General features: G+C 44.1%; 1 protein-coding gene across 1 annotated transcript; it reads right to left on the reverse strand.

Annotated features, from left to right (window-relative positions):
• Positions 1-10145: 10145 nt before the first annotated feature.
• Positions 10146-21577, reverse strand: LOC118393151 (apical junction component 1 homolog). The gene is made up of 2 exons (XM_035785524.1): positions 21396-21577; positions 10146-15385 (listed from the first exon to the last, which is right to left on the reverse strand). The coding sequence occupies exon 2, from the start codon at positions 15329-15331 to the stop codon at positions 12059-12061; it is 3273 nt and encodes a 1090-aa protein (XP_035641417.1). The 5' UTR covers positions 15332-15385; positions 21396-21577; the 3' UTR covers positions 10146-12058.
• Positions 21578-21891: the final 314 nt, after the last annotated feature.

Here is a 21891-nt window from a genome sequence, read left to right on the forward strand (position 1 = left end):
GACATGCAATATTGTTAATGTCAGACAGAAAATAAAGGATACCCGTCTGTCATTTTTTATGTCAGTGGGGTGGATGAGGGAGGTAAGGGATGGTCCCTGGAAAAGATGAGAGAGGTGAGTTGTGAGAGAAACTCTGGGGTGGTGTCATAACCACTTGAGTCATACACCTTAACAGTACCTACCTGGCAGCAGAGGTTACTCATTATGACCCAGTAGTTAGCCTTGAGATTGACTATTTGGAGAACCCCTTGGCCAGTGTTGGTACTGTTGAAAGCATGACGATGCCGCACACCGCGAGGAGGCAAATGCAAATAGTTATCGAAGATTTTAATTATCACCTTAACGGATGGTGGCCCCAGCTAGGAGCAAAAGAGCAGCATAGTTTCCCAGGTCTCGCCTTCCTTTCATCCTTCTTCCAAACCAAATAATTTGCCCACATGTCAAAGCTCTTGGTTCTCTCATATATTTCTTGGAACGCCAGAAAATAAATTAACAGTGGACAATAGTTTTTACCTGATCAAAAACATTGCAGTGGACTTTCATTAACATGCAGGAGTCACGCAGATGTTAGTAAGGCGTTGGTATCACAATTTTTTTTACATTTATTTTATTTCACCTTTATTTAACAAGGTAGGCAAGTTGAGAACAAGTTTTAATTTACAATTGCGACCTGGCCAAGATAAAGTAAAGCAGTTTGACACATACAACAACACAGAGTTACACATGGAGTAAAACAAACATACAGTCAATAATACAGTAGAAAAATAAGTCGATATACAATGTGAGCAAATGAGGTGAGATAAGGGAGGTAAAGGCAAAAAAGGCCATGGTGGCGAAGTAAATACAATATAGCAAGTAAAACACTGGAATGGTAGATTTGCAGTGGAAGAAGGTACAAAATAGAGATAGAAATAATGGGGTGCAAAGGAGCAACATAAATAATTAAATACAGTAGAGGAAGAGGTAGTTGTTTGGGCTAAATTAAAGATGGACTATGTACAGGTGCAGTAATATGTGAGCTTCTCTGACAGCTGGTGCTTAAAGCTAGTGAGGGAGATAAGTGTTTCCAGTTTCAGAGATTTTTGTAGTTTGTTCCAGTCATTGGCAGCAGAGAATTGGAAGGAGAGGCGGCCAAAGGAAGAATTGGTTTTGGGGGTGACCAGAGAGATATACCTGCTGGAGCGCGTGCTACAGGTGGGTGCTGCTATGGTGACCAGCGAGCTGAGATAAGGCGGGACTTTACCTAGCAGTCTTGGAGATGACCTGGAGCCAGTGGGTTTGGCGACGAGTATGAAGCGAGATCCAGCCAAAGAGAGCGTACAGGTCGCAGGGGGCTTTGGTGACAAAACGGATGGCACTGTGATAGACTGCATCCAATTTACGTAATTTTATGACTGCATCCAATTTATGATATTTTGTAAATGACATCGCCAAAGTCGAGGATCAGTAGGATGGTCAGTTTTACAAGGGTATGTTTGGCAGCATGAGTGAAGGATGCTTTGTTGCGAAATAGGAAGCCAATTCTAGATTTAACTTTGGATTGGAGATGTTTGATGTGAGTCTGGAAGGAGAGTTTACAGTCTAACCAGACACCTAGGGATTTGTAGTTGTCCACATATTCTAAGTCAGAACTGTCCAGAGTAGTAATGCTGGGCGGGCGGGCAGGTGCAGGCAGCGATCGGTTGAAGAGCATGCATTTAGTTTTACTTGTATTTAAGAGCAGTTGGAGGCCATGGAAGGAGAGTTGTATGGCATTGAAGCTCGTCTGGAGGGTTGTTAACACAGTGTCCAAAGAAGGGCCAGAAATATACAGAATGGTGTCATCTGCGTAGAGGTGGATCAGAGACTCACCAGCAGCAAGAGCGACATCATTGATGTATACAGAGAAGAGAGTCAGCCCAAGAATTGAACCCCGTGGCACACCATAGAGACTGCCAGAGGCCCGGACAACAGGCCCTCCCATTTGACACACTGAAGCCTATGTGGAAGGACCACTAGAGGGCAGGCTGGGCTCATGGATAGTAGCCCAACAAAGCATGGGAGACAAGGTAACCAGAGTCAATTAAGCACAGCTGACGGTACTAATGAGATACTCTCCTTCCCCTATAAAAGAGAGAATGGAACCAGCAGAGAGAGGGAAAACTATCTCTGGAAGATGGCCACCGAGAGAGAGAAGCTGTGCTGAATGAACCACGAAGATGGTGACAAACCCGTGATTTATGTTTGTTGTAGTTTAAAGATTATCCTATTGTGTTCTTGTTTGATCTGGAGAAGAAGATGTGTGTTTTTCCTTGGAGGATTTTTCATTGATTATGTTAGAATGTTTTTGTTGACAAAATACCCTCAATAGAGAACCGTGTTCAATCAGAAAAACCTACTCCTGACTCGTTTATTCCACCTTCCCGCTTTAGAGTGACGCCTAATTACTTGGTACGCTCACATTGGTGGAGGATGCGGGCATTAGGTGGACGAGTGACACAAGGATAAGTGAGTAAATTAATATTCTTCCAGAAGACCCGGAGGAACCATTCAAGAACGATGGATAACGCCCTACTACAACAATTGATCACGGCACAGCAGACAACCATAGAACTCCTGCAACAACAGCTGAGTCGACGAGAAGAACCTACAGTTAGGCCAAGAGCGGCTGCTCACGCCATCTTACCTCGTCTCTCCAAGGAGGATGATATTGAGGCCTTTCTCATGACCTTCGAAAGGACGGCCACCTTGGAAGAGTGGCCGCCCACAGAATGGGCTAGCGCATTAGCTCCTCTTTTGACCGGGGTGGCTCAGGAAGCCTATTTTGACCTGGATTCCCGCGGACTATGGGCGACTAAAAACCGAGATCCTGTCCCGGTACCAGCTGACTGCCAGAGATAGGGCTGTAAAGTTCCATCAATGGACCTATACAGCTGATCAACCCGTCCGTGCCCAGATCTTTGCCTTAATACGACTGACGAAACAGTGGCTAGAACCTGGAAAGGGAGTAGGACATGTGATAGAGACTCTCGTAGTGGACAAGATATTGAGAGAATTACCCAGTGACTTAAAAAGGGTTGTGGGGCAAGCCAACCCGTTGTCAGCCGACGACATAGCCCAGGCGGTGGAAACATATCGGTCTACAGGGGAGTTGTTAAAAAGTGACAAGGAGGAACGGAAGGAGTCTTCCAATCCCGTACCACGACTCACCCCGGCGCGCCCGCCACCGAAACGTCCAAGCCCCTCCAGGAGGTGGGAGAAGTCAGCCACCACACAGCCGGGTCGGTGTTATAAGTGTCAGTCTCCCAACCATTATGCCCCACAATGTCCTAGCAAGGATGAGCCCATGGTCACGGAGTCGTCACTGCCTACCCCCACACATCCCGTTTTGAGGGGGCAGGATCAACATTGTTGGTTAGCAGAGATAGCCCCAGCCTCAGAGATTCCGGTGCGAGTTGAAGGACAAGATGTGGTAGCTATTCTCGACTCGGGAAGTATGGTTACGTTAGTAGAGGAGCGGATGGTGACCTCCGCCACACTGCTACCAGACAAAGTAGCCGTATCCTGTATCCATGGAGACACCCACTATTACCCCACTGTGAATCTGCCTATTCTCACTCCAAAAGGAAGGTGTACAGTCAGGGCAGGAAAGTGCCCCAGCTGAAGGTGCCATTATTGATCGGGAGAGACTGTCCCCTATATAAGGAGCTTCGGCAGATGACGTTATGCACGGGAAGAAGGGGGACAGGAAAGAAGAGAATCTCCAAGCCCGAGGTAGTAGTACTACAAGGAGACGTAGCCGCGTCCTCGTCCTCTACAGCAGAGGAAGAAATAGCGAACCAACGTTTACGACAGATATTCCAGGAAACCACCGATGAAGACACCTGTGAAGGGTTATACACAACGCAGGAAGGAAGGAGCAACCAGGCACTAAGGGATATATTTGAAGCTCCATCCGAGGAGGGAACCTGGAAGGGATTCTCCTCGGTCTCCCCTGATGGGGATGTGGAACAACCTCCACATCCCTCTACTGAGGTTGACCTGCCCCAGGAATTGAAGAGACAGTTCGGCACCTCGCAGCATAGAGACCCAGACCTAAGGGAGGCCATGAGGAAGGTGAAGGTGATCGACGGAAGGAACGTCGACGGATCAGGTGAGCCCCCTCTTCCTTACTATGCAATCAGGCGGGGTCACTTATACTGGGTCGTACGACGAAGGGGGGAAAACCAGGAATTACTAATAGTGCCTAGACCATACAGGGATACAGTTCTACAGTTAGCCCATTCCCACGTCCTAGGAGGACACCTGGCACGAGACAAGACGATTGACAGAATCATGCAGAGATTCTATTGGCCCCGTGTCACCCGAGATGTGGCCAGGTATTGTAAGACGTGTGATCAATGTCAACGTACAGCCCCACGGCTACACCTACGTAACCCTTTGATTCCTCTCCCCATCATAGAGACTCCCTTGAACGCATAGCTATGGACCTCGTAGGACCCCTCCCAAAATCCGCCAGAGGACACGAGTACATCCTAGTGGTTATAGATTATGCTACCAAGTTCCCGGAGGCCATACCCCTACGTAACATGTCGTCAAAGGGAATTGCCAAGGAGTTATTCCTGATGTTCTCTCGTGTGGGCCTTCCCAAGACTATCTTAACCGATCAAGGAACCCCGTTCATGTCCCGGTTGATGAAGGACTTGTGTCGGTTATATCAGGTTCAACAGATACGTACAAGCATATTCCACCCTCAAACAGATGGGTTGTGTGAACGCTTGAACAAAACAATTAAAAGCATGTTGAGAAGAGTGGTGTCCCGAGACGGGAAAAACTGGGACATGCTTCTCCCACACTTAATGTTTGCCCTGCGAGAAGTACCCCAGGCATCCACTGGATTCTCTCCGTTTGAATTGCTCTATGGCAGACCCTGTCGAGGAATCCTCGACTTAGCCAAGGAGACCTGGGAGACCCAACCATGCCCCTTTCGATCTACAATAGAACACGTTACCCTGATGAGAGACCGCCTGTCAGCAGTGTGGCCCATAGTCAAGGAGCATATGGAGAAGGCCCAAAGGACCCAAGGCCGGGCCTATGATAAATCTGCGACCCCCGTGAGTTCACCGTGGGAGAGAAAGTGATGGTGCTTGTGCCCACGGCCGAACATCGCTTGCTGGCGCAGTGGAGGGGGCCCTACGAGGTAATGAAAAGGGTCTCACCGGTCAATTACCTCATCAAGCAACCTGACAGGAGGAAGAAGGTCCAACTCTATCACATAAACCTGCTGAAGACGTACCATGGACGAGAGGAGGAGGTGGCTTTGATGGCCCTGGAGGGCAAAGAAAAAAAGAGGCTCTACCACAGGTGCGCCGTGGCCAAACTCTCCTACCGGAGCAGTCAAGACAGCTAGACAAGCTGATTATGAACTTTGGTCGAATATTCTCTCCATTCCCAGGACAAACAGATGTCCTGTTCCACCATATCCACACTGAACCCGGCAAGAAAGTGCATATCCGCCCTTACAGGATTCCTGAGGCTCGCCGAGTCATCGCTAAGAAAGAGGTGAGAGAGATGTTGAGGATGGGCGTGATCGAGCCCTCGACGAGCGAGTGGTCCAGTCCCATAGTCCTGGTCCCCAAAGCCGATGGTAGTATGAGACTCTGCAACGACTTTAGGGGCGTGAATGCCATCTCTACATTCGATGCGTACCCCATGCCCCGTGTGGATGAACTCTTGGAGCGCTTAGGAAAGGCCAAGTTCATCACTACCCTGGATTTGACGAAGGGATATTGGCAAGTGCCGGTGGCTCCGGAGGATCGCCCAAAGACTGCCTTCGCCACCCCAGAGGGGCTTTTCCAGTATGTGAGGATGCCCTTCGGACTGCACGGAGCTGCTGCAACCTTCCAACGCCTCATGGATGCCATTCTACGGCCCCATCAAGAGTATGCAGCGGCGTACATAGACGATGTGGTCATCCACAGCGAGGACTGGGATAGTCACCTCCTGCGATTACGTGCGGTGCTCGTGAGTTTGGAAGCCACAGGGTTGACAGCCAATCCAAATAAATGCTGCCTGGGCCTGTCCGAGCGGAATACCTGGGGTATACCGTGGGGAATGGGAAAATACGCCCGCAGGCAGAGAAGACCAGGGCAATTCGTGACTGGCCTCGACCCCGGACCAAGCGAGACGTTCGGGCCTTCTTAGGGATAACAGGATATTATCGCCGTTTTATCCCGGGATATGCAACCATTGCCAACCCCCTCACAAACCTCATCAGGAAAAACCTGCCAAACCAGGTAGAGTGGAAAGACGAGACGGAAGAGGCCTTTCAATTGTTAAAAGATGGCCTGTGTTCCGATCCCGTTCTACAGGCTCCAGACTTCTCACAAGAGTTCATTGTGCAGGTCGACGCCTCGGATACAGGGCTCGGGGCCGTACTAGCTCAGGGTGAAGGTGAAGCAGAGAAGCCGATTCTCTTCATTAGTAGGAAACTCAGCGATCGGGAACAGAGGTATGCGACCGTAGAGAAAGAGGCCTTAGCCATCAAGTGGGCCCTCGATTATCTCCGGTACTACCTACTGGGTCGGAGGTTTGCATTAGTTACTGACCATGCGCCCCTCACGTGGATGGCTGGTAAGAGAAACAATAACAACAGAATAGCCAGATGGTTTTTGTCTTTACAACCGTTCTCTTTCCATGTCATCCACAGGGCCGGATCGAGGAACGGGAATGCAGACGCGCTGTCCCGACGCGACCAAGACGGTGCGTCTGGCGCCCGACCCTCCGGTTCGGTCCTGGGGGGGAAGGTATGTGGAAGGACCACTAGAGGGCAGGCTGGGCTCATGGATAGTAGCCCAACAAAGCATGGGAGACAAGGTAACCAGAGTCAATTAAGCACAGCTGACGGTACTAATGAGATACTCTCCTTCCCCTATAAAAGAGAGAATGGAACCAGCAGAGAGAGGGAAAACTATCTCTGGAAGATGGCCACCGAGAGAGAGAAGCTGTGCTGAATGAACCACGAAGATGGTGACAAACCCGTGATTTATGTTTGTTGTAGTTTAAAGATTATCCTATTGTGTTCTTGTTTGATCTGGAGAAGAAGATGTGTGTTTTTCCTTGGAGGATTTTTCATTGATTATGTTAGAATGTTTTTGTTGACAAAATACCCTCAATAGAGAACCGTGTTCAATCAGAAAAACCTACTCCTGACTCGTTTATTCCACCTTCCCGCTTTAGAGTGACGCCTAATTACTTGGTACGCTCACACCTATCAGAGAAGTAGTTGGTGAACCAGGTGAGGAAATCATTTGAGAAACCAAGGCTATCGAGTCTGCCGATGAGGATGTGGTGATTGACAGAGTCGAAAGCCTTGGCCAGGTCAATGAATACGACTGCACAGTATTGTTTCTTATCGATGGCGGTTAAGATATATTGTTTAGGACCTTGAGCGTGGCTGAGGTGCACCCATGACCAGCTCTGAAACCAGATTGCATAGCGGAGAAGGTGCAGTGGAATTCGAAATGGTCGGTAATCTGTTTGTTGACTTGGCTTTTGAAGACCTTAGAAAGGCAGGGTAGGATAGATATAGGTCTGCAGCAGTTTGGGTCAAGAGTGTCCCCATCTTTGAAGAAGGGGATGACTGCAGCTGCTTTCCAATCTTTGGGAATCTCAGACGACACAAAAGAGAGATTGAACAGGCTAGTAATAGGGGTTGCAACAATTTCGGCAGATCATTTTAGAAAGAAAGGGTCCAAATTGTCTAGCCCTGCTGATTTGTAGGGGTCCAGATTTTGCAGCTCTTTCAGAACATCATCTGACTGGATTTGGGAGAAGGAGAAATGGGGAAGGTTTGGGCGAGTTGCTGTGGGGGGTGCAGTGCTGCAGTGCTCTCAATTATAGTGGATTTATCGGTGGTGACAGAGTTTCCTATCCTCAGTGCAGTGGGTAGCTGGGAGGAGGTGTTCTTATTCTTCATGGACTTTATAGAGTCCCAGAACGTTTTTGAGTTTGTGTTGCAGGAAGCAAATTTCTGCTTGAAAAAGCTAGCCTTTGCTTTTCTAACTGCCTGTGTATATTGGTTTTCAGCTTCCCTGAAAAGTTGCATATCATGGGGGCTGTTCAATGCTAATGCAGAACACATAGGATGTTTTTGTCTTGGTTAAGGGCAGTCAGGTCTGGAGAGAACCAAGGGCTATATCTGTTCCTGGTTATACATTTCTTGAATGGGGCATGCTTATTTAAGATGGTGAGGAAGGCATTTAAAAAAAACAGGCATCCTCTACTGACGGGAGTTAACATAACATGTTAACGTAACATGCAGGTGACATGCAGACGTTAGTAAGGCAGCCACACAGTGGTACAGTTTCCTGGGCTTAATTATGGCCCTTATCACCCCCCATAGAGACTCCTTCAAGGGGTGAATAGGAGTGAATTGGGCGCTCGCTCAAAAATCCAACATTAGAATGAATTACGTGAATAACAAGGACAACATTACTTATAATTTCCGAGATCTTAGGTATTTTACTTGTTATTTGTAATATCGTATCGTTTTGAAATCGTGACAATGCGTACTTTTGAGGAAAATAAGCACTTTCTCGACTCATACTCTGTCTTTTTACAGGGGATTTCGTGACTATTAGTTTAGCAACCGCGTGACCTGATTGGTCGACAGTCTGCTGGGTTGGCCGTTATACATTTCTACATTCATTGACTAATGAGATACCTATCTCCTTATTTCTTAAAGTATTTATGTTAAAGTGAGTCCCGAAAAGGTTCATCTCAAGGCTAAGGCTGGAGAATCAAAATCTAGAAAATCTTTGTTTATGACAAGCACACCTCATTTATTTATGTTTTTTCACTGTAAATATGTTGGAGGCATCCCTATGGTTCAAATTATGTACTTGCACAATTAAATAAAGGGGCCAATTGCCTCGTCTAGTCCACCATCTCTCTCTCTCTCTCTCTCTCTCTCTCTCTCTGTTGTGTGTTAATTGACAAAATAGACACATTTACTTTCTTAATTATGACTGAGAGAATAACTATGATCATAATTTATCCTGATGCGTTCTGCAGGCAATCTTGACTCTGAGTGAAATATGGTTGTGAAATAAATGTAATATTTCCCCCCTACCTTTTTGAGAACTCCCCTGGGACACCCTCAAGGACCCATAGGGGACCCTGGACTCCAATTTGGGCCATAATTGCAGTCTGTGAAGTTCATAAACAATCTGTTTTCAAATGTTAGGATAATAGACCTAGAGTGGCAAAGATACCTCCTGGAGAAAATATAGTGTGTATCTAGTCATAGAATATGTCTCAATATAGACTGAGTATGAATAAAACAGATTTGTAGGCTATAAGCTGCAAACTTTGTTTTCAAATAATATGAAGGGACAGTTTTTGACTTTTCTGATTTGTCACTTTAGCAATGTCTAGATTTCATCAATAGGTGGTGCTCAAGTTCTATGATTTCATATACACTCTTCAAAATGGCTTTCCTCCAGGTTTTTCTCTCCATCCAGCTCCATTTGTATAGAAAAACAAAGATACAGCACTCTCTAACATAAGAATATTGAGATGTCTATTTTAGGAGCAGCAGTAGTGCTGTTATGCTGGTTTCTCACATGTGCCTGCATATTGCAGGGTGGTGCACTATTGTGATGGGATAGTGTCTGTTGGCAAATTCAGTCACTATCAACATTTAAGTCATATTGAGATACCATTTAAATGATTATCTGCATTGTCTTGGTCTGTTTAATGGGCTGTAGGCTTTCTGGAGTTCTAGCTTGCAGTGCAGAGAATGGTCTTTAACGTGACATGGCTGATTTGATTTACAGTTTGTCAATACATCAGTTAGACGAGGATGTTCAAGTTATTCAGTCTTCAAGTAATTCCGACTGTCCTTCAGGGCTATCTGATAGAAGTGTGAATAACTACAGATTTTCCATATACATAGTGTTTATTTTGGTCCTAAATTGTAAGACCAACCAAAATAAAGGGGAAAGACTAAATACCAAGTTGTTATTGTGTCCTTCAACTTAGTCTATGTATCACATTGTATGATCATTGTTTTAGTGATTTGTACGGTTTACTCGAGAGCCTTGATATGTCTGAATATAAGGCTCTGCATGGTTTACTCTAGAAGAGAAATGCAAAGAGAAAGGTCCGTCTTTATTTTCAGTTTATTATACATGGGTTATAAACGTCACAAAATAGAAAATTGGGTGACATCTTGCAGGAGGAAAAAAGAGCAACTTTATATTTGTCAGAGGCTCTATCAATGGAAACATAACATGCTTATTCCAGTGCTGTGTCAATGCATTAGGAGACATTCTGTATCATTTATGTTCAAGTGCAAAAGAAGCTCCCAGCAGCTCAAAGCTCCAACTTATCATTACCAATATGTCCTGTTTAAATGTTAAGTTGCTCTTTTGTTTCTTCTTTTTATTGCATTTGTGTGTTCATTTACAGGTATGAAATACATTGGGCGGAATAGGATATTAATAGATATTCTTCAACAAATGTGTTAGTTAAAACATTTTTTCCTCAACCAAAAATAGTAGTACTAATATTTCATATATCTTCGAAAATAATATTCAATTCCCAAGCATTGAATGTCAGTTTATTATAACCATTGTCAGTCTTATCATGAGCATAATCAATATTAAAATACCTGAATATAAATAACGTGCTTTAAGCAAAATAAATGTTCATTTGCAATGTCAAGCAAATGCACCACATTAATTTACAGTCAAAAGTCAAGCCTTACAAAACAAATCCACACATTGCTTTCTGTCAAATGCATTTTCTACCGAAGGCCACTATCAAACAAGTTATCAAGCGTGTTACAATGAATTTAGCAGTGTAGAATCATTACAAAATCTAAACAAAGTGATGAAAGAGGGTGCAATTCAAATGCCTAAAACAAAATCAACAACTGGGAAACTAAAGGGGTGATAGGATTCAGAGCGTAGATGTAGACACCTGATTTTTTTTTATCCATATGTAGGCATAATGAAAGTATTATTATCAGCAGTGATATTAATAGTATTAACTAAGATTTCTACCCTGACCCTGGCACAACACAGCAATTTCAAGAGATTCTTGATATTCAAATTAGAATAATTTCTGGATATATTGAAGCATCTGCAGAAATACAACGGTCAGTATTTTTTTAATATATTCCAGCTGCTGAGAAAAGCTTCAACAAGTAGAACACTAGTGGAGATTATGCTTTGAAGCTTTAATCTAGTTTACTTTATAAATGCTCTTAATAGTAGTGCCTCCCTCAGTTATATTCAGTTTTATTTTTTATTATTTGTGCTTGTTCCAACCCAGTTCATATGGCAATAACACAGACAGTACCTTGTCTAAACAGGGATTAAAACTAAATAATGACTTGTAAATACAGTATGACCATTTTACATGCAGATCAAACTATTTCAGTGTAACAGGATCAAAACAATGCTACTTCAACCAAAAACTACAATGATAAAGTGTTACATTATAGTTTGTTTGTATGTGCAACGTCAGTCAACCTTTCCTGCACATTGTTTGTATGAATCACTTCTAAATTATATCTAATTCTTAGTGATTAATATGCAAACATTACTACTGGTAGTCTTATTAAAGGGATACTTCAGGATTTTGGCAATTAAGCCCTTTTTCCAAATCCCCAGAGTCAGATGAACTCATGAATACCATGTATATGTCTCTGCATCCAGTTTGAAGGAAGTTAGAGGTAGTTTCGCGAGCAAATGCTAACTAGCGTTAGCACGAAGAGTGGAAGTCTATGGTATCTACTAGCATGCTGGCAGTTACCATAGACATCCAGTCATTGTGCTAACGCTAGTTAGTAATTGTGCTAGTTAGGGACATAAAATAGTATCCACGAGTTCATGTGATAATGGGGAAATAGATAAAGGGCTTCACTGATAAAATCCTGAAGTATCCCTTTAACAATCTTCCTTTCTGATGTAAAATACATGTGTATCTACAAACATCCATCATAAATATCTGTTAAATCACATGTACATACATGTACATATAGGTGACATCAGAGGTGCACAGGTCAGTACTATATAATATCATCCAGGAGATGGGGTGTACCCACCCAGTCTAGCTTTCTAGGCTCAGAAGCAGCCATGATCATGCACATGAACTGCTTCCCTGTTCTCTTATCTATGGGGTAAATGGTAGTGGGCGTGAATCTCTTGTTGCTCTCCACAAATTCACAGAGTTGACGGTATATTTTGGGATACTCATGACGCAGGAAGACTCCCCTGGTCCTGAGCTTACGTTGGATATTGATAAAGCAGATCTCTCTGGCTTTCATACCCTCCTTTCCCTCTTTGTCAATATCAGGTGTGCCTGGTGGCGGGGTGAGAATGAGTGTCTCCATGTCACTTTCCTTCTTGAAGACCTTTTTATCTGGGCTGGAGGAGGCCAACGAAATCTTTGCATATTTTCGGACTGTTGGTGTTTGGACTCTTGGTGAAGGTCTGTTAGGCACTAGTTCACCAACAGCTATGGATACATTCAAGAGAAAACATTCATTGGGGTCATACTCATTGCCAGCCTGCTGCAGGTCCTTACAGTAATCCCCCAAGTTGTCTTTGAAGCTGTCCAGCTCTCTTAGAGACAGATATGTTGGGGACATGACAAGGCTCTCAAGCCCAACCTTCAGGAAGTTGTCAGCAGTCCCTGGGTTAGCAAAGCCCAGGAAAAGAATGCCTCTCCCTCTGGAAAGGTAGCCAGCTTTGGCAATGCGAGAGAAGGCTTTATGGATCTCAGAGTTCTCTCTGCAGTACTTCAGCATGTGCCTGCACACACTACTGATACGCCCATATAGACAGTTCTCTTTATGGCTGTCCCAGTCATCCCGACGGCAGTTCCGGGAGCAGTAGAAGGTGTAGCAACTATGACAGGATTTGAAGTAAAGACAGGCATTGAACAGGGTCTCTGTACGCTTGCACTTCTTGTTGGCACACATCATGGTGTCATCGTCGTCTGTGCTGTGGTCTGGGGAGATCTCCTCTGTACTCCTTTGTATGCTCTGTAAGCCATCACACCCACTGTCTGGGTCTTTGATTGTGTCAGGGCTGGTTTTAGTGGAGGCGATTGGTGAGCTCAGAGTTCCTAGACTCTCTAGGCCTCCTAGACTCTCTAGGCCTGAAGATATTAGCTTTCCTTTTTCATCATCCTCACTAATCAACTGTTTTAGTTGGTCCATTAGATCCTGACTAGGCCGCCTGCTGGTCGAGGGTTTGTAATCAGTGACAAGATCAGCTAGCAGCTCGTCCAGTTGCTCTAGGCTCTGCTGCAGGGAATAATCTTTGTGTTGTCTGTCTTTGGTCAGCTCCGCTGACTCAGATGGCTGCTCTTGATGACGAAGAACATTTAGAGTTGGCACCTTTTCACAATCCAGTGCATCCCAGGTGGCTGAACGCACATCTTGCAGTTTGTGGTTGCGTGCGCGTATGTCATTGTCGGTTATCGTGATCTCAGGAGTTACAAACCATAGCCCAGCCTTAGTGTTCCTTCCAGGATTGTTTGGACCTTTCTCCAAGGAGTTTTCAGAGAGGGACAGGGCAGCATAGCGCCTTGGTGAACTAGATAGATTGAGTATAACTGGCTTTGGTGTATCATTAGGAAACAGAGCATGTCTCCCCTGGTATAACAGATTATCATAGCTGCGTCCACACGGCACTGCTTGCTCCCTGTCATGACGAGGATAAAGAATATTGTCCCAGGACTTTGAGTGTTTTCTGACTTCTGCTCCCAGTCTGGTTGGCTCCACATAACTGTTTTCAAACCAGGGGGACATTACTGGCTCTTGTCTTACTCTCTGTGGTGTCAGCTGAGAGGACTGGTTAGAGTATCCAGATATACTTGAACAATACCAGTCATCTGCATAGGCCTGGGACATTTGTGTACGTCGACGGCCCTCCGTGTGATATGCCCTGTAAGGAATATACTGTTCTGCTGGGGGGTTGTACGGCTTGCTGTATAACATCCTGGAGCCATTAGACTGACAGGGATAGCCCCTGGGTTCTTCCCCATAGTACGCTCTTGCCTGTTGTGTTTGAGAAAAGTATGGCCCTGCCTCGCTTGTGGAGTAAGGTCTGGTATAGACAGCCTGCACAGGGTCTTTGCTGGACATGTGTTGCTCTGTGTAATATGACCGGACTGGGAGAGTGTGAACCCAGCGAGTCCGTGGATCATGCACATACTGACCATTAAGAGTACTGCCTTGGCTGGTGAGGCTGGAATTATCATCCTGATAGTACGCTCTAGCAGAGGGGTGGACAGGGTATCTGGTCGGATCCTCAGTGTAGAAGAATTTAGTGGGTATATTGGGGTTTGAAAGAGTCCTCTGCTCCCTTGACAAGTATTCCCTTGGCATTATAGTGGAGGGCACCCTTCGCATGTCTACTGGCTGGATGTAGCTGGGGGGCCCGCAGGTAGTGTACTGATATGTTTGTCTATAATCGCCACTGTAACATTCGTTTGGTGTGGGTGTCCGTACCTGCCGTGGCACAGACAGACCTCTGCTCTGACTGAAGTAGGAGTATCTCTGCCAGGGATGTTCAGTCCTCATGCTCTGAGACCTCCTGGATGTGTGCTGCAGGACCGATGCATCTGGCTTGATATCCACACGACACCTGACATGAGGAGTGATGGCTGGCTCATCCTGTTTACTCTCCTCAGAGAAACAGTCTGAGACGTAGAGGGGAGAGTGTGGTTGCAGTTTTATAGGGTGTACCTCGTTTGAAAAAGCCTGGTTAGAGGAGTAAGAGTCCCGGTGTGGTTCAGATGTCCTTAGAGGAGGGTCTGGTACAGCCTGTGGGACACCTCGTCCTCTCCTGGTTACCGGTGGAGAGACTGACATGGGCACAGGGGTAAGGGTGGTCTTGACTCTGGGAGCACTTTTTGATCTTGTCCTTTTCTTTGAATCTGACCTCGTGGCCTGACTGGTTTTGTCTGGGTTGGCATGCTGTGGTGGGGGTAGTCTAGTGTTGAACAGATCAGGGGACGAGAAACGGAGGTGTCCTGGATGATCCAGGCCATTCCAGGTCACCTCTTTATGCACCCTCTGATGCTCAGTCCTCTTGTAAGGATACTCCATTGAGGCAGAAAAGGGCTGTGGGTCGTCCAATGACTCAAGGTAGTCAAAGCTACGGCAGTGTCTTTTGTTAATGGTTTCCGTGTGTCGCTCCAGTTTGTCAATCATTTGCGAGTCACATTGTTGGAAGGGGCTGAGCGAAATGGAGTGCCCAGTGATGGGATTTAGTTTGATGTCCCGATACAGAGTAGATACCAGTATATCAGGGGGATCTGTGCGTGTCATCTTATAGGGACTCCTTCGATCTCCCCATTCAGATTGATTCAAGATCAATATGGCCTGAGAAAAGAAAGAGAAAAGCATTTTATATCCATATTAAAACATACACAAATGTTCTTTAAAAATGTAGAAGTGGTTCTACACAGACATTAACATGTTATGATGACAGAGATTAACAAAATAAATAATCAAATTATTATTTAATTCAGCACTTTAATCTTCCATACTGTAGGCCTATTTCATTCCAGATTCAATGAAAAGAAGGAAAAGTTCACATCTAGTAAAGCATTTTAAACTTGAAGCCTGTAATCTGTTGATTTTTACACAGCTTGAGAAGAAACAGATGAAGGATTTAATTGTATCATGTTGCGATGTGCTTTTCTGCAGTGTGCCGCACAAGGTTGTTCTAATTTTATGAGGGTGGGAAATCTCGATTTTACTGCACATCATATTGCCAAGATGCTTTACACAGCATCTAAATCCAAGACTAATATCTTGTTCAAGATCAACACTTGAGAAACATACTCTTAGAAGTACGTGCTATCTAGAACCTAAAAGGGTTCTTCATCTGTCCCCATAGGAGAACCCTTTGAAGAACAATATTTGGATCTAGCTAGAACCCTTTGGTTCCAGGTAAAACCCTTTTGGGTTCCATGTAAAAGCCTTTCCATAAAGGGTTTTACATGGAACCCAAAAGAGTTCTACTCGGAACCAAAAAGGGTTCTATCTGGAACCAAAAAGTGTTCTCTTATGGGAACAACCGAAGAACCCCTTTGGAACCCTTTTTCTAAGTGTGTACTAATATAGACAAGGCCCATAAATTGACATTTAAAAAGAGAGTAACAATTAAAGTAACAAATACTGAAACTGTGGATGTTCCCCTCAAAAAAAGTACTGCATTTCTAAGAGGTAGTAAATTATCAGTATTGTATTGTAATGGCAAATCAGTCTTAGTGGGATCTTACATACAAAGTCTGGTCATGAAAATAGTGCAAAACTGTATCTGTACAGATATCTGTATCTGTATCTGTAATCATTCACTCTAGAGAAAAAGAGTCACTAAACCATAATTCAATGGTTTGTTTCAAGCACTTTGGGAATGATTGTGTAAGGATCCAAACCTACAGTAGCCTGCAAAAGTATTCACCCCCTTGGCATTTTTCCCATTTTGTTGCCTTACAACCTGGAATTAAAATGTATTTTTGGGAGGTTTGTATCATTTGATTTACACAACATTCCTACCACTTTGAAGATGCAAAATATTTTTTATTGTGAAGCAAACAAGAAATATGACAAAAAAACGGAAAACTTGAGTGTGCATAACTATTCACGCCCATGAAAGACAATACTTTGTAGAGCCACCTTTTGCAGCAATTACAGCTGCAAGTCTCTTGGGGTATGTCTCTATAAGCTTGGCACATCTAGCCACTGGGATTTTTGCCCATTCTTCAAGGCAAAACTGCTCCAGCTCCTTCAAGTTGGATGGGTTCCGCTGGTGTACAGCAATCTTTAAGTCATACCACAGATTCTCAATTGGACTGAGGTCTGGGCTTTGACTAGGCCATTCCAAGACATTTAAAAGTTTCCCCTTAAACCACTTGAGTGTTGCTTTAGCAGTATGCTTAGGGTCATTGTCCTGCTAGAAGGTGAACCTCTGTCCCAGTCTCAAATCTCTAGAAGACTGAAACAGGTTTCCCTCAAGAATTTCCCTGTATTTAGCACCATCCATCATTCCTTCAATTCTGACCAGTTTCCCAGACCCTGCCAATGATAAACATCCCCAGAGCATGATGCTGCCACCACCATGCTTCACTGTGGGGATGGTATTCTCGGGGTGATGAGAGGTGTTGGGTTTGCGCCAGACATAGCGCTTTCCTTGATGTCCAAAAAGCTACATTTTTGTCTCGTCTAACCAGAGTAACTTATTCCATATTTTTTTTACACCTTTATTTTACTAGGCAAGTCAGTTAAGAACAAATTCTTATTTTCAATGACGGCCTAGGAACAGTGGGTTAACTGCCTTGTTCAGGGGAAGAACGACAGATTTGTACCTTGTCGGCTCGGGGATTCGATCTTGCAACCTTTTGGTAACTAGTCCAACACACTAACCACTCTTCCGTAAAGCCCAGCTCTGTGGAGTGTACAGCTTAAAGTGGTCCTATGGACAGATACTCCAGAGCTTTGCAGCTCCTTCAGGGTTATCTTTGGTCTCTTTGTTGCGTCTCTGATTAATGCCCTCCTTGCCTGGGCCATGCTTTTTGGTGGGTGGACCTCTTTATTTAACTAATTATGTGACTTCTGAAGGTAATTGGTTACACCAGATCTTATTTAGGGGCTTCATAGCAAAGGGGGTGAATTGATATGCACGCAACACTTTTCAGTTTTAAAAATATATATATTTTATTTTTGAAACAAGTTATTTGTTTCATTGCACTTCACCAATTTTGACTATTTTGTGTATGTCCATTACATGAAATACAAATAAAAATACATTAAAACTTCAGTTTGTAATACAACAAAATGGAAAAATGCCAAGGAGGATGAATACTTTTGCATGGCACTGTATATATGTAACAACCGACGACGGAGATGACAAGCAGGTACGGGGAGTCAAAATTCAGGAACAGACAGGTAACAAAATAGGAACAGCGTCAGCACACGGGTAAATAACGACAAATGACAATTAATGCTGAAGCAGAGAACAGAGCGGGGAACCAGACAGATATAGTTGAGGTAATGACAGAGGTGATTGAGTCCAGGTGAGTCCAATAATTGCTGAAGTGCATGGCGGGGGGATGGCAGGTGTGCATAATGCTGGGGAGCCTGGCGCCTTTGAGCACCAGGGAGGGGGAGCGGGAGCAGGTGTGACAGTACCCCCCCTCTAGGGGTGCCACCTGGCGTCCCACCTTGGCGAGTCTGACGTGCCGGCTGAGGCACGGGAGCTGAACAAGCCGGCTGGGTGTAAACTCCCGACGAACCGGCAGAGGTATGGGAGCCTGGCGAGCCAGCTGAGGCATAGGAGCCCGACGATCCGGCTGGGGCGTGAAAGCCTGTCGATCCTGCTGAGGCGTGGGAGCCCGATGATCCGGCGGAGGCGTAGCAGCCTGACGAGCTGGCTAGGCGTAAAAACCTGACGATCCGGCTGAGGCCCGATGTGGGATGGGCGGCTTCGAGCCAACCGAGACAAGAACCTCTCGCACCAGCTAGGGCGTGACAGCTCGAAGAGCTGGCTTAGACACCCCCTGTTCCATCGGCAGCACTCCCCGACGCTTCGTATGAAGGCTTCAGCATTCTGTAACAACCGACGCCGGAGATGAGAAGCAGATACGGAGAGTCAATATTTATTCAGGAACAGACAGATAACAAAAGAGGAACAGCATCAGCACACAGGTAAACAACGACAAATGACAATTAATGCTGAAGAAGGGAACAGAGCGGGGAACCAGACAGATATAGGAGAGGAGATGACAGAGGTGATTGAGTCCAGGTGAGTCCAATAATCGCTGATGCACGTGACGGGGGAAGGCAGGTGTGTGTAATGCTGGGGAGCCTGGCACCTTCGAGCGCCAGTGAGGGGGAGTGGGAGCAGTCGTGACAATATATACAAAAAGTATAATAGTTACTGGCAACTCCTCAGTAAATAACTCCCTTTCCATTGATTGTAGACAACAGTCAATCCCCTTCCACCCCAAAATAAAGACTATGTAAGATGCCAATGGTTTGTTTTCAAGAGTCAAGATCACTGACTCTTTGTTTCACACAATAAATACATTTTCAACAGAATAGATTCAGTGGAATAGTGGCTTTCAGTACACATAGAGTATTTCACTAGTACATAGCTTGCTATTCATATCTTAAACAACAGTACATTGTAATAAACAAAGGGGTATAGTAACCACTATTTATATGAAGAAATTGAATATAAATAATGTGTCTCTGTTTAAAACCAAGATTAAGGGAGTATCTGAGTATCCATGTTACAAATAGTGCAAACATTTCAATATTTTTGCACATAGACCTTGCTTGTAATGCTTTTTCGTTTGACTTTTAAAGCATATTTCCATGACAGAGAGACAAACATAGAGGCTCCCTTGTTGGCTCTCACCCATGAGCTAACCCTGAGATACCATCTGTTCATCCTGAGGAGAGAGGTCTGACCAAAAGTCTCCCCCGTCTCCACAACACACCTAAATATAATCTACACACAGCCATCATAACCTTACCAGACCTACAGATACTATTAAGTAATGTACCATGGTTACAGTCACTGACTCATCTTGTAATTGCAATTTTCAAACCCGATTTCAACATACAGCAAATATGTATTTATTAAATATTACACCATATAACACAATTGGTAACTAACAACCTGGTATCAAAATATTAAAAATGGTGTGTTTGTTTAAATGAATGTCAACAATATAATTATTGGATTATTATTATGTTACTACTATTTTACAATGTTATTTCTAAGGAAATACACAGTAAATATTGTGGCAGACTGTAAGATGAAGCATAACCAAATATTTTTTGACAAGATAAATCTTTTTAATTATGGCTATTTATTTTTCATTACATTGGTCGCCGTCTAATTGATGGCCACCACTGAAATGCCACTGAAGCATGAATATTCTCTAATCAATCTGACATCTGTGTCAGCCATGTTACCCAAAATAGAAAAGATGATGGAATTAATTAATAATATACAGTATTACTCAGAAAGTAGGTAAAATTGACAACACTGACATTGAAGTGCTTGTGTTTGTGTGTGTGTGTGTGTGTGTGTGTGTGTGTGTGTGTGTGTGTGTGTGTGTGTGTGTGTGTGTGTGTGTGTGTGTGTGTGTGTGTGTGTGTGTGTGTGTACAATCATACCCTCTTTCCACCATTATGCAATCCATAATGCCTTCGCCCAACAAAACAAAGTCGCCTGATTTGCTCTCATGCTGATAAAGGCATTGAATGTCCTTTTTAGATGGTAAGTCATCAGTGACAGCATTTTTTAAATAAAAGGTCACCGAGGATGCAGATTTATTGCCTTGGTACTGTATGTCCTTTGGTTAAAGAAGGCTATTTATCCTGAGGCAAATAAAATAAGAAAACACACCTTTGAGCTAAACTATGGTGGATCTCTGGAATGTGTAACTTTTTGTCTCTTCTGATGTTGCTGAAATCCAGATATCAGAATTAACATTATATGGCTGAATCGTGATAGCCCTACGCTGTTCGCATTGTCTCATTTGAAAATTAGGAAATCATTGCAATCTGGAGAAAATAGCCATTTACCTGACAGTAATGTCTTCAGTATACTGAGTAGGCGACAGACATCGTTTATTTGGTTTATGCATAGGCCTATACACAATATAATATTGTCCATGATTATGTAGGCCTATATAATCGATGGAAGAGAGACTTGAGTTCAAATAAAATATTTTTCCATAGGCTACAGAAGTGCATCAAGGGGCAAGCGGGACCACTTTCACTTTAACACTGTAAACTGTTACAAATAACATTGGCTACACTCACATACCACATGCCATGTCGCCTGGATACACTCAGCACACACTGAAACATTCAAATAGGCTAGTTTTCAATAGATGCTCGACGCGCCAGTTATGCACTCTCTCTACGTGAAACGAATCCAACTTAACCTAAGGCAACCTGTCCGTGTCGCAAATGGTCAAATTCCCTCAAAACAATTGATAAGAAAGTAAACAGTTTATCCACAGAAACAACTGTTGGGAAATGCATTGATAGGTCTAATATGCGCTATTGTAACAGTGTCATGATTTGATCCGATGGCTGCATTTGAAAGGACAGTGATCATTGAGATGTTCTATTTTCAAAGGTGTGATTCTGGCACACCAAGATCTGAAGCACACTTTGTCCTCGTTTATTGATGCGGCACGACATTGCTGACCCAGGGTATTTGAGCATCGAAGACATCATCCGAGGAGAGGTAATCACACGCTCAAATAGACCAAAATGTTGTGTCCGTACTCAGAGGAAAAACGGAGAATTTTGAAACCCATCCTTTCATTCCATCATCAAATAGGAGTGGATATCATCTTACCCTTCACGCCAATGATCCGCTTCCATCATATGTAGGCTACATGATCAATCCTTGGCTCCTGTTAGGTGCAGTTTTACTACATTTCTTATACAGTCTTTATAAAAATCATGCCATCTTCGCATTTAGTGCTACATGTTGTCCACAACACAGTCAACAGTGAATTAGTGCGCCCTCGTGGTTTATCTGAAGCATTCGTAGCAATAAGGGGGTGTGTCTGAGTCTGAGCTTATGGGCATCAAATGACGCACTCGCGTGCATTAGCATGTGAGTTCGTATGCTTGCGTGCTGATGAGCGTTTATAAGGGACTTTGTCATGCCTATTAAATACATGTCTCTGGGGAGAATTGCATACTATCTGTATTCATGAAAGTAGCTGCAGACACAAAAATTAAGGCTAATTTTTCATCACTGTTCATATGGGAAGATAATTCACCAATAATTTTCGCTGTACTCTCACAGGTATCCTGTCAATAAAAATTAACTCTTCATTATTTGC

The sequence above is a fragment of the Oncorhynchus keta genome, chromosome 14 (genome assembly GCF_023373465.1).
Source record: "Oncorhynchus keta strain PuntledgeMale-10-30-2019 chromosome 14, Oket_V2, whole genome shotgun sequence".
Taxonomy (NCBI): domain Eukaryota; kingdom Metazoa; phylum Chordata; class Actinopteri; order Salmoniformes; family Salmonidae; genus Oncorhynchus; species Oncorhynchus keta.